The sequence below is a fragment of the Ptychodera flava genome, chromosome 3 (genome assembly GCF_041260155.1).
Source record: "Ptychodera flava strain L36383 chromosome 3, AS_Pfla_20210202, whole genome shotgun sequence".
Taxonomy (NCBI): Eukaryota; Metazoa; Hemichordata; class Enteropneusta; family Ptychoderidae; genus Ptychodera; species Ptychodera flava.
The window spans coordinates 23,241,824-23,256,067 of record NC_091930.1 but is presented as its reverse complement, the minus strand read 5'-3'; the positions used below and the strand labels follow the sequence as shown (position 1 = coordinate 23,256,067).

Sequence of the window (14,244 nt, the reverse complement as noted above, 5' to 3'; positions counted from 1 at the left end):
AATATTCGGAGCCAGCGTATCCTTGCTTTCCTACAGATCGGTGCATCGTCCGAAACAGTTTGCTTTATCCGGCTTATAGCCTTGACAGTGAGTGCAACATCTTTAAGGCACCCGGGGGGAAATATGATGTTGCCGTCATGGCCAGTCAGCATTCTTAAACATTTATATGCATTCCGATGTTGGAGTGGTTACACTCTCATTGCTGCTCAGCTTAGAACTCAAGCAGACTCACTTCCAGTTGTAATAACCCTAGCAAGAGCAGTTTACATCTTCATTGACTAATTATGGTAGCTGATAAACCACGAACTATATGTACTATAAATCATAGTTACCACGCGTTCTTACTTATAAGTTATCAAACGAATGTACTTTCTTTCTGTAAAGAGAATTTAAAGTGCTCTTAAAAACAATAGACATATGAATATATTTTAAAATACTGTATATTTTGAAAGATGTATGTATGTATGTATGTATATATGTATGTATGTATGTATGTATGTATGTATGTATGTATGTATGTACGTACGTGTATGTATGTATGTATGTATGTATGTATGTATGTATGTATGTATGTATGTATGTATGTATGTATGTATGTATGTATGTATGTATGTATGTATGTATGTATGTATGTATGTATGTATGTATGTATGTATGTATGTATGTATGTATGTATGTATGTATGTATTTGCTGATTTATTATCGCCTGTATATAGACGGAAGTTCTACGAAAATTCTTACATCATAAAAAAGACATGTATCAAAGTTAAATTATTGAGGAAGCATGAAAATGATCGACATGTCAAAAACCATATTGAATACATTGAACGCTATAATAACATTATAATAAATGATCATGTGAAACTTCTAGGTGTAAATATCGATAGTAAACTAGATTTTCATTACCACATCAGCATTTGCAGAGAATTGGAAGATTTCTTGATCAATCTTCTAGGTTAAGAAGCGATACACTGTATGTGAATATACATTACATGACCCTTACTTACAGAAAATGGCATAATTATATTTAAACCAAACTATTGTCTCTCCTGATGAGGACGCAAACACACATAAGGCCACATTTGTAAAGGTCTCTCGTGTTTAAAACATATAACTTTTCCTATAACGAGACTATTTTTCGTTATACGTTAAATACTCATGAAAATCCAATATCTACAATTTTAAAAACTATTTACAAAGTAAATAAGCTTACACGGCATTAAGAAAACAAATTCCTCGTCAGAATCTCTCAGAAAGGAAAATATTTCCATAGTTTCATAGTTACATAAATAAGGATAGAGAGTCATTATCCAAAAGCACTATGGAAGGGCGTAATTTTAGAAATTGTACGTACAAATTTGAGAGACTGTGCAAGTAGAGTCATACAAGGTAAGTAAAATCGAAAAATTCTTGTAGCTCAACCTGTTCAACAGAAAAATGCCAAGAGGGAGCGTTAAGATTAAGCACCATAGTACGGCATATAGAAGTTCATTAGCATGAATTTATTCAAATCTTTCACTTTTCTTATCACCTTCTTCCAGGTCTAACTCCTCCGACCAGCCCTACACCATCTCCAGGAAAGATCCCAACAACAACTATAAATCAATGTGTGCATTCAAAATAATCTGATGGCAGCCTATTTTCATGCATATAGGGCAAGTATCCTTTTACCGACTCATTTTAAGTATCCCTTCTAGTTTTCCTCAATGAAGGCGAAGTAATGTATTTTGTAACTGCGGACTGTGTGCCATTCTGGAACCATACGGCTGAGGCCAAGTCTCAATAGAAGAACCTTGGTTAAACTTGTCGTTGTAGGAAGTGTTTTGATTCTATATATTAACACATAACAATACTTGAAACTAGGGTAGTTTCATGAATTCTTTAGGCAAGGTTGGAGAGAGAATTGGATGGGTTGGTGCGATTTTGCTTGGCTGCGTATGACTTTGACTTAAATGTCGTAACCACTGTCATGTCAACAGATACGGAGAACTGCTGGAGCTGATCTTCCGGTGTCACGTTACCGGTACGGAAATCTAAACAGTGTTGAGCAATACTGTGGCAGTATTACTGTATCATATTTTCTATTTTCTATGCCATTTCTATTGCAGTCCTCGTAACATTGTATATTCAGAAACGAAAAACAACAAGGGCACAAATTGCGGTTTGTTCGAGCAAAGGTACAATAGACTGCCTTCTACTATTCTATCATTGCCTCAATTTAACACTTCTTATATTGATTACGTCCATCTCTTGCCTTTAACTTGTCCGACGGTTTGGCTTTGTCGAGTAGACAGGTAAACTCGATCTCAACTTGCCCCTCTGGTTATTGGCGCAACTGCGCGTCTCGTACCGATACCTTCTTTCACTGTTGATGACTTTCAGAGGAGTTTTAAGGACAGCCTTTTCGGTGAATGGTTTCTGACAAATAGAGAAAGCTTGAAGTTTCTCATTTGAGTGGATTCGCATTTGTTTGCGAAGGTTACCACTGTGAGTGAATGCTCTCCCACAGTCTCTACACTTATATGGTCGTTTATTTGTATGGATCCTCCGATGTTGCTTCAGGTTTAAACTCTGTTTGAATTTCTTACCACAGTCCTCACAGGAGTATAGATATTCATGTGAGTGCGTTAGGAGATGGACCTCTAGGTCGTTTATACGCTTGAAGGCTTTACCGCACTGGTGGCACAGGTATGGCCTTTCGTTTGAATGGACTTTGCTGTGTTTGTTTAAGTTGATCAGATCAAAGAAACGTTTACCACAGTCTTTACATTTGTATGGTTTCTCTTTTGTGTGGATACGATGATGACGCTGTAGGTTGCCTTTGCGAGAAAATCGTCTACCGATTGTGCGTTTGGAGATGGACCTCTAGGTTGTTTTTACGCTTGAAGGCTTTACCACACTGGTGGCACAGGTATGGCCTTTCGTTTGAATGGACTTTGTGGTGTTTGTTTAAGTTGCCCGGATCAGAGAAACGATTCCCGCAGTCTTTACATTTGTATGGTTTCTCCTTTGTGTGGATCCGACGATGACGCTGTAGGTTGCCTTTGCGAGAAAATCGTCTACCGCAAGCTTTACATGAGTATGGCTGTATTTTCGAATGAGTCTTGAGATGGGTCTTTAGATTGCTAGATTGAGTGAATGTCTTACCACATTGATGGCATGAGTGTGGTCGTTTCTGTGTGTGTATTAATTGATGAATCTTAAGATGATACTTTCGTTTGAATGTCTTGCCACACTCGGTGCACTTAAAAGGTTTACACATCTTCGAATACTTTCTTAGATTACATCTTTGTGAAGAATGTCGACCACTTTTGATGCTTTTATGCCGGAGTGTTTTCGGGTGAATGGTTGAATTTGCCTTTTGGTTATTATAGTGCTTCTTAATCATTGAGTTGTTGCTGTTCTTTTCTTTGCATGTAACCTCCTTAGATCTCAACCTTTCGTGTCTTAGCGCCATTCTTTGACGTTTGCAGGTATTCGATTTGTTTTCAGACTGACGATGTGTGTGTTTAGTTCTGGCTTTAAGCCGAGTGGATGCCCTTACAACCTTATTATGATTGGCAATGTCTTTTTTCTTTCGATTCTCTCTTTCAATGAAATTTTCACTCGAATGACGTCCCGGCTCGTTTGAGTTGATGTTACGTTTGTTATTCAGTTCGAAGCTTGGTGTTTCTTTGTTGTGAACACTGCCATTTTCCTTGCTTTCTGGGGAATCCAGGAGCGACATTGAGATGTAACCGAAATGTGCGAAAGTGTTCATAATTATTTGAACATCTGTACAAGAGAAGAGAGCATGCCTTTGATATGAATAAGAACGCGCTTGTCCATTCACCGTAGCTACTAAGAGTTTTTGTCTCATAAATTATACTTTGCCTAAAAACATATGTCCATTATCTGTAAAACATCCCAGATATACTAGTTTTGCATTGTATGGACACTTTTATGAACTACACTTAGATTATTATTTGACAACATAATTGACAGAACTTTTAAGATCAATGTACTACCATCACTGCAAATTTCATTTTGTTTTTCAAACAAACATAGATGTTGCTGCTTGGTCTTTTTGTTTTTTAATATCTAAATCAATAATGTCATTAATCAAGATTTCACTGGACAATATGCTTAAAATACGTTAAGTATTTTACGTATATTGACGTATATGGAACACAATATTAATTGCATACGTAACGTGTATTCCAATATGTTGATATGCGTAGCGTATATCTATGCAGATTATGCGTATACGTAATGCAGATCTTTGCACATTAAGTGTACACTGTAATTTTGCATTTTATTGGCATACGTACGTGTATATTTAACGTATTTGACATGTGCAGAATCAGTATATGTGTATCAAGCATTTGGCCAGTGACTTTGTGGCCAGGTGATTGATGACAATACATGGGAAACATCATAGAAATACAAATGAATTTGTTAGCTTTTGAGTGTCCTGTTGTTTGCTATGAAAACATCTATTCAACCTATTGACTTTAGTGTTTGAGCTGGAGTTGCCAAATTAAAATATGTCTTTACACATAAAGGTATACAGTCATCTGTAATCTAAATATGCCCATACATGGTCAAAGGGGGTTCCTTGGTATTCAAAATGCCCATATGAGGGCGCTATTTTTTACAAACTGCCACCCGCTTAAAATCTGTGATTGGTTAGATTATCTCTTTTTAGGGTAAATGTGGCTAAATTGGAACAGGTGACAGTATACCTTTAGCAAAAGAAGCCAACAATATACCTTAAAATAAACATTCTTACCATTGCTTGAAAGATTTCCTTCAATAGCCCTTTCGTCGATTTCCGAGATTAGTGTTTCAAAACCATGTTGTAGTCCTGTATTTCCGGTGTTATTGTCGTTTCCTGGAAATTCACGATAGGTTAGGTTAGAATAGGTTGAAGCGAGTGTTTTGTTCATGTTTCGCACTCAGTGACTTATGTTCAAAAGATTCATTCTGATTTATCAGTGTCGCTTCGATAGAGGACTATACATCACTTGTTCCCTGTGAACCCCATTATCACCACGTGGTACTGTAGATTAAAAATAAGTTATTATAACACGCCAAATGCTCGTTCCTGTTGCGATTCGCCAGAATACGTCACGTGACGAGAAAATAGATACGTCTAGTCCCCTCCGGATCGACAAAAGTGACGTCAGAGGGTATTTTTTGAAAAGCTATTTCCCTAGAGAAATAGTTCTGACCAAATTTGGAAAAGTGCCCGGTCACGTGACCGTAGTGTCGTCTGCAGCTGTTCAACAATGGCGGTTGACTGGACGTGATGTGCGTCCGGGATAGGTGACGACACATTCTCTAAAACAGATTTTCTAACATTTTCCAACATTCCAACAGCGTAGGAACTTGAACAGCTCATCGACGGAAAAGATTAAAGTGCAACTAACGATGTCGCTAGGTATGCTCAGAATATTTTTTGAAATAAAGTGGTACCATGTACAACTGAAACCGCTGTATATCGCCTAGTAAACTTGTCACAATGGATTGTCGCGGTGCAAAATATCAAAACACATTAAAAACTATATAACAATACAACATGAGCATGTGGTGTGTTATAAAACACCTATAGCCTGGTCTTTATTCGGGCAATAGCGCTCGTCTATTACCCCTCGTGGCCGGGTGTTACCAGAAAAACAGATGTGTTTCTGGTAACACACGGCCCCTCTTGGTAATAGACGGGTGCAATAGCCCTCATGACCATGCAGTAGGCGTTTAATATTCGATCGGGCTGTACAATAACGATTGTTCTTGTCATGTTTCCACTGGTACATATATCAATTAATTCGTCTGATAGATGCAGCTTCGAAGAACTACGTTTAAGCTGACATACCTACATGCAGTCCGCCTCGACACGGCAGAAACACTGATTGCGTTTTATCGATGTCTTCGGCATCGAGAAGTTCTAGGGAAATGTTACGCCAATCAACATTCAAGGACTTGGCAGCCATCTTTGTTAGTTGACAGGTTCCAAGGGATAATCTATAGCATCGGTAAGTTTCCGACCCTGTTTTGTGCGTCGAATATCGACATACAGTCGAAAATATATTTTCGGTTTAGACTGTGATATGAGTCTAGTATGTCAGCGTTGCCTCTCAAGCTAGAAAAACCAAAGGTCACGTCATATCAGTAACTTCACTTATACTGGATAAAGTTATATCACGCGCATTACGGGCACCTTTAGTTAATTTCACCTTATACTGTCAGAATCGGCTTGCTCGAGATGTATAATTGAAAGAAACGTATTTACAAAACCCTTTTATGCAATGAAAATATTATCACATATTTTATCACATGTAGACGATTTGTCATACCTTAAGACTACTTGTCACAGACAATAAATGCTACTCCAGAAGATGTAGTTTTCAAATGCTTTATTTTGGCTGCAGGCGCAATATTCTACTCAAAATGAGTGACTCGTTTTGTTTGTTTTAGATATGCCTTTGTTTGTATAAATTACTTACAATATTGTTCTGTATACTACATTCTGCACGCTATTGCTCTACCTTTGTTGTTGAAAGAGGGCCGTGGTTTTCAAGCTAAATTGCATTGCACTGTTTATATTGTTGTTGCAGAAGAACTCAAGAAAGTATACTGCAATGTTGGTCACTCTCTAAGACAAGTGTTTATTACACCCATATAACATTTGTGGAAGAGAGTTACCAGTCCTGCATTATTTTATTGATTTACAAATAGCGATATAAGACTTACACCATATACGACTTCATTTATCCCACCCTTTGACCCTTGTTTTCGACATCAGCCATTTTCTTTGCTTAACTCAAAGTGACCAACGCCGTAAAGTGCCATAAAGAAACTGTATCGGGCGGGACATATGGTGCGAGTCTGGGAAACCTCTTGTCCCGCCAGCCTTCCATCAATAACGAAACGTAAAATCCGTCGATTTGGATTTCAAAAGTACCATCAAGGTAGAAAAACAGCAGATTTTGTGTTTGATCAAGCAGATATAATTCCTTGCAATTACTTTTACTTTGGATTTAGTGTGTTTATGGGCGACATAATTGCGCAAGCGCTCCGACAAAAGCCCAATAACCAACTAGCTCATTGATTTTTTTAAAGCTATAGCAATGTGAGGAGAAAGGAGAAGTCACAGTATTTTTATTATTGCTCACACAGGCATAATTCCGTGCACCTGCTTCTCTTTTCAATCTTGATGTATAAATTGTTGATGTCGAATCGCTTCACAGGATACAGCTGATCATGAGTTACACTGGCGTCGCACTGCTGAAAGTAGCATGGGCGTTGTCTGGCGTGACCCTCGGATAAACTCGATTTAAAGAATAGCCTGTCTCTGAAACGCTTCTTACTCAGTGGTACACAATGATACGTTGACGCTTAGTGAACAACAATCGAAACGCGGTAGGTGTTTTAAAGGGATTTGACGCAGCGCTCTTGTTTACACTTTGTACGCAGACATTTCACTCTGACATGACTAACACCACATAACTTGAGCTCTTAATATATTCAAACGCATAGTTTAAATGAGTCTTAGAATACAGCAAAATATTTGAACTCTTGAGACATTGCAGCAAAATTGTTACCGATAAACGCTGCTTGATGGTATGACAGCGCCATTACTTATCAATAAGTTGGTAGCGTTTCGCGAATGGCGTAGGCACACCGAAATGCATACTTCATTTTTTTCACTTAACGAGGAGTTTTATGAAGTGCCAGTCGCCTTCGTTTTAGGAATAAGCCATCCCATCAAAATGATCAAATAATAGGGCCAAGAAGACTCTTAGGGGCATATGTGATCGCTGAAAAATGACAACTTACCTATTTAAAGTGCAGTGGGCCTGCGACAAATGAGCCTGCATGTCAAGAGAAATCTCATTAGACCTGCCGCTCGGTTATCATGGAGAAGCCGTATATTATTGAGGTATATTCTTCTTTACTCCACTGAGAAATACTGGTGCAGGTGCACGTACAGAACATAAACTGCTCTAAGGTCAAACAGAGACAATGTTCGTTGGGTTTAGGAGTTAGACAAAGTTTGTTTTCGGCTGTAGGACACTTTAGGGCTCTCTGACCCTCTCTTAAAACATGTAATAACAATCACTTGGGTGCCCAGAGGCTCTTAAATGCATCCATCGAGCGTTTAACCGCTTATTAAAATACCTCGCATAAGAAATATTTCGAAATAGTATGTAAAAAAGTAGATGATTTTTAAAATCACTCTTTGCAGTTCTCGGGCATATTCAATCTATATACACGCCAATTCATTTGCTGTCGATATAAAGTTATTACTTTTAATGAGGAAGTGCACAAGGTTGCTTAATGAACAGCACACTTGCCAGAGCCCAGTAAATAACGATTAAACCTGAATATACTGACCGAATATTCAAATGGTTTCACTTTAGGGCAAGTGTAAGTTTAATATCTAACATTTTTGTTAAATAAAGATGCCACTTGTCGAACAAAGAAGGATGCTATACGCTCTCTGAATTAAAAACTATAACATTATATTACTTGACGATGAATGAGGTTGTACTTAAGGTCACTGTATACGTTAAGCAAGGCAGTACCATGAAACATTTGCGTAAACTGCTTCAGGATAAGGAAAGCAAATTATTTGTTGGATTTTAGCATGCTAACTCTTCATAACAGTGACAGGATGTTGCACGTACTGTCGTTGCTTGGGCAATTATTCTACGTGTTCCTAAATAACCCCTTTATAAGCTTATACTTGTATGTTCAGACCGACCTATCAATCATTAGTGAGCTCGTTTGGCATTCCACATTTTTGCGCACCGAAACAACTGATTTTTTGCTAAAGAAGAGGGCAATATAAGTCCTCGGATTTGCGAGGTGGGCGCTACGTGCGAACATGCTATGCCATGGCACTGGATTATTGTTACTTCGACCGGATAAAACGTATTGTTAAATGAGTCACTCAATGATAACGGACGGCGGTTTTTAATGAAGCTATCGTCACAAAAAAATACCCGACCTTCGGTCGTCCTTGTTTACAATATGGGTGGCTTACTGAAGTAAGTTGAGGAACAATAAAATCAAATTCTGCAACATGCTGTGTTTTACAAAACTTAGTTTCTTTCACATCTGTAGCCTTTCCACTTCTGTATATTTTCAAATTTACCCAATATTTCCTAAAATGACGTGTATTAATTGAAATCTTCATAGTATATGGCAGCAATATAACCACAAAATGATAGAAGCTCAATTTAAGGATGTACGCTGTTGTTGACTCGGTCGTTGCTCAACTGTCGACAAATTGCGTTTGCGTCTCGCCGGCCAGGGCGTTGTTGTTCTAACTCATAATATATCAGTTCAATGACTCGTGATTTCTCGTCCGTCTGACGGTTTAGCATGCAAGATGCGATGTACATGAATATTCCGCATTGACGAGGAATAAAATAAAATTGTTAATACCGAAACAATCCTTATTAAGATAGTTTGCGTAAATAAATACTAATCCACATTGTATCTTGCACTTAGTGTCTGGCGGTAGTGAAATATCGTACTCGTTTCCATTGCAAATTTTAATATTCACGGTGTAATTTCATTTCGGACAATATTGCAAGATTACAAACTGCATAGGGAATATGTGAATTCTGGCTACTTTTCGTTCAACACAATTTGTCTGTGATGTCCACTTTCTAACCTTATAGCAATTTTGCCTTAGAGTTCATTTGTCTTCGAGGTGTCATCACGAAGATTGCAAGGGTCGATTGAAATGTTGAAGAACAAAATCGTGTTTGTCTCGAGAAACCACAGGACGTAGGGCTGTTCTAAATAACACAAGATATTCAAATAAGTATGTATAACTAGCTACTTTCAAATGACATATTTGCAGCTTGTTTTTCCAAGCAAATTCAAAACATCAATAGAATAAGAAAAATACAGGACCTTATTCTGACTACCAGGGCGAGCATACGTACGCTGTGTCTGATTATCAAATGACGAAGACCTGCGCTTACTGAAAAAGAAAAGAAATCATGAGTGACTAGATGTCTCCACTTTTTAATGACGATGCTATAGTCGCCTTTAACTAAAGTAGCAAACTTAGATCATGCAAACGGCTGGGAAGATTCATATAGACATATATGTTCAAAGGGGACTGAAAACTTAACTGTTTCAATTTCGCGTACCAGCGACAAGTGCCAATGTATGTTTAGACCTACTCCTATTAGTTTTGTAACATTTCCTAGAAGTAAATTATTGACAAGCGTAAATCACTCCCAACTCTTCTTAACGGGGAATATAACGTTGTTACTCATGCCACGTTATTAGTCTTTGAGCAAACAGTACCATGACCTTTAGTACAGTGGCAATTTTTTCGACGTCTACTGGCTTTGTCTAGCGTATCGTAATGTGTAGACTGCTTCACGCTAATGAACTAGTATCCCTTAGTACCGTGCTCTGTGTTCCCGGCCTTATACGGCCTCCCATCACAGCCCTGTTGACCTCATAGGAAATTAGCAAGATGTAAACCATCAGCAAGATATTACCGGCAACTGGACTATTGATCATGAATCGCTGGTAAACTAACGGTTTTGGATGTTTGGTTTTGCAATCTGTGAGCGATTGAGTTATTCGAGTTAGGAAAGGTAGTTTTCTCGTGCGCGGTCCAAATCGGGATCGCAGTCGCCGTTTTTTTCTGTGAGAGTCAGCACGGCTGTGGTTGGAGGCCGTATAACGCGGGAACAAACAGCACGGTACGCAGGGCTGCTGAACTAGTAGTTTACTTGCTTTACCAGCTCTGGACCCTGTGAGTGAAAGTGAATAACAGACACCCACATATCATTGTCGTCTCAGTATTGTTTACAATTGATTAATGACACAATCATCACGAAGCTTCAGAATCTGCCTTTTTATGTTATCACTTTTCTACCGACAACAGTGATACAGGCTTTATTGGAAGATACAGAGAAATGGCATTGCAACACTTGAAATTTGAATAACGTCTTGCTTTAAAGTAACAGGTGTATGCTATTTTAAATTTTAAATTCAGTATAAATTATCATATACCTAGATACACGTGCTTGTGTAAAGCTATGGGGGAAAGCGCCCTCACATCCGTGCATTTTTATCACTCCCCGGCCCGGTGCCCAAATTTGGATGAACCCGTCGAATTCTGCTCGTCCAAACATGGGCAATCGCGTTCATATTTGAACTACCTCAATTCTGGTTACTACGCGCGTTGCGATCGACAAACGTTTTATTCGAACACAAAGCAAGCGTGTGATTAGGAAAACATCTGCTCGCTCATATCGTAGTGGCGACAACTGAGTTGCGCCGGTGACAGTCAATATTCTAAATTCAAGTGACTTTCATTATAGGCCCACCCTAAGTGTTTGCCAAACGACACTAAATTACATGTAGCGTTTGTCCTTGTTTAAATAATACACCTGGATTTCAAGCTGGATCTCTGTTGCTCACGTACGTTGCTTGGCGTGTACTAGAATTCTAAAAGTAAACAAATGACGTAAATATGTATGTTGATCCGCGATGCGAGCGGCCATTGCTTTCTGAAAAACATTGACACCAATGGCGATGAATTTGTGACATCGCACGAATTTTTATCTCAAAACAATGGACGTATGTATGTATGTATGTATGTATGTATGTATGTATGTATGTATGTATGTATGTATGTATGTATGTATGTATGTATGTATGTATGTATGTATGTATGTATGTCTGTATGTATGTATGTATGCATGCATGCATGCATGCAGGTAGGTAGGTAGGTAGGTAGGTATGTATGTATGTATGTATGTATGTATGTATGTATGTATGTATGTATGTATGTATGTATGTATGTATGTATGTATGTATGTATGTATGTATTGATTTATTGTCGCCTGTAAGGAGACGAAAACTGTTACATCAAAAGAAAAGAAATTTATCAAAGATAGATCATCGCGAAAGCAGGGAAAAGGATCGGCACGTCAAAAACCATAGTTAATATATTCAAACCATATTTAATAGGTTTTGATAAAAACACATCAGTCTTTTATGTATACTTTTATATGTTTTATTAAACTTTCACTGTGAATGCTCCATGTTGTTATAACAACATCTTTCATATTTCCCGATAACAACTTTTGTCTTATTCAATTTGAAAGGCAATTTACATCGGAATTCAATATTGATATCTCTCTAATTATCAATAGGTGATACACTGTGTATGAATATACATTACATGGTACTTATTTACAGAAAATATCATAATTACATTAAAAAACAAATTATTGTCTCTCCTGATGAGGAAGCAAACACACATGAGGTCATATTTATAAAGGTCGCTCATGTTTAAAATGTATAACCTTTCTTACCATGAGACTATTTTTCGTTATATGTTAAATACTCATCAAAATCCAATATCTACAATTTGAGAATCTATGTACAATTTGAAAAAGCTTACACGGCATTAAGGAAACAAATTCCTCGTATGATTATCTCAGAAAGGAAATATTACCATAGTTACGTAGTTGCATTAATAAGGACGGAAACATTATTCAAAAGCACTATGTGCACATTACGATGGAAGAACGTAATTTTAGAAATTGTACGTACAAATTTGAGAGACTGTACAAGTAGAGTCATAAAAGGTAGTTAAAATCGAAAAATTATTGCAGGTCAACTTATTCAACATAAAAAGGCCAAGAGGAAGCGTTATGATTAAGCACTATAGTACGGCATCTAGAAGTTCATTAACATGAATTCATTCAAATATTTCACTTTTGTTATCACCTTCTTCCGGGTTTAAAGATCCACACAACAAATGTAAATCAATCTGCGAATTCAAAATAATCTGACGGTAGCTTATTTTCATGCATGTAGGGCAAGTATCCTTTCACTGGACTCATTACGAAGTATCCCTTCTAGTTTTCCTCAATGAAGGCGAAGTAATGTATTTTGTAACTGCGGACTGTGTGCCATTCTGGAACCATGCGGCTAGGCCAAGTCGCAATGGAAGAACCTTGGCTAAACTTGTCGTTGTAGGAAGTGTCTTGTATCTAAAATATTAACACATAACAATACTTGAAACTAGAGTAGTTTCATGAATTTTTTAGGCAAGGTTGGAGAGAGAAGGGGGTTTGAGTTCAGCTTGGTCCGATTTTGCTTGGCTGCGAATGACTTTGACTTAAATGTCAAAACCACTGTAATGTCAAAAGATAAGGAGAACTGCTGGAGCTGATCTTCCGGTGTCATGTTACCGGTGCTGAAATCTAAACAGTGTTGAGCAATACAGTAGTAGTGTAACTGTATCATATTTTCTATTTTCTATGCCGTTTCTATTGCGGTCTTCGTAACATTGTGTATTTAGAAACGAAAAACAACAAGGGCAAAAATTGCGGTTTGTGCAAGCAAAGGTACAATAGACGCCTTCTACTATTCTATCATTGCCTCAATTTAACACGTCTTATATTGATTACGTCCATCTCTTGCCTTCAACTTGTCCGACGGTTTGGTTTCTTTCGAGTAGACAGGTAAACTCGATTTCAACTTGCCCCTCTGGTTATTGGCGCCATTGCGCGTCTCGTACCGATAACTTCTTTTACTGCTGATGACCTTCAGTGGAGTTTTAAGGACGTTCTTTTCCTTCAATGGTTTCTGAGAAACAGAGAAAGCGTTAAGTTTCTCATTTGAGTGGATTCGCATATGTTTGCGAAGGTTACCACTGTGAGTGAATGTTCTCCCACAGTCTCTGCACTTATGTGGTCGTTCATTTGTATGGATCCTCTGATGCTGCTTTAGGTTTGAACTCTGTTTGAATTTCTTACCACAGTTCTCACAGGAGTATAGATATTCTTGTGAGTGCGTTCGAAGATGGACCTCTAGGTTGCTTATATGCTTGAAGGCTTTACCACATTGGTGGCACAGGTATGGCCTTTCGTTTGAATGGACTTTGCTGTGTTTGTTCAAGTTGCCCGGATCAGAGAAACGATTACCGCAGTCTTTACATTTGAATGGCTTTTCCTTTGTGTGCATCCGACGATGACGCTGTAGGTTGCCTTTGCGAGAAAATCGTCTACCGCAAGATGTACAGGAGTGTGGCTGTATGTTCGAATGAATCTTGAGATGGGTGTTTAGATTGCTGGATTGAGTGAATGTCATACCGCACTGATTGCATGAGTGTGGTCGTTTCTGTGCGTGTATCAATAGATGAATCTTAAGGTGATACTTTCGCTTGAATGTCTTGCCACACTCGGTGCACTTGAAAGGTCTGCCCAT

The 14,244-nt window shown here is 38.1% G+C and overlaps 1 protein-coding gene across 1 annotated transcript; it reads right to left on the bottom strand.

Annotated features, from left to right (window-relative positions):
* Nucleotides 1–13,422: 13,422 nt before the first annotated feature.
* LOC139128485 (zinc finger protein 239-like) lies at nucleotides 13,423–14,244 on the bottom strand. The gene has a single exon (XM_070694258.1). It carries the CDS (start codon nucleotides 14,242–14,244, stop codon nucleotides 13,423–13,425), a length of 822 nt encoding a protein of 273 aa, XP_070550359.1.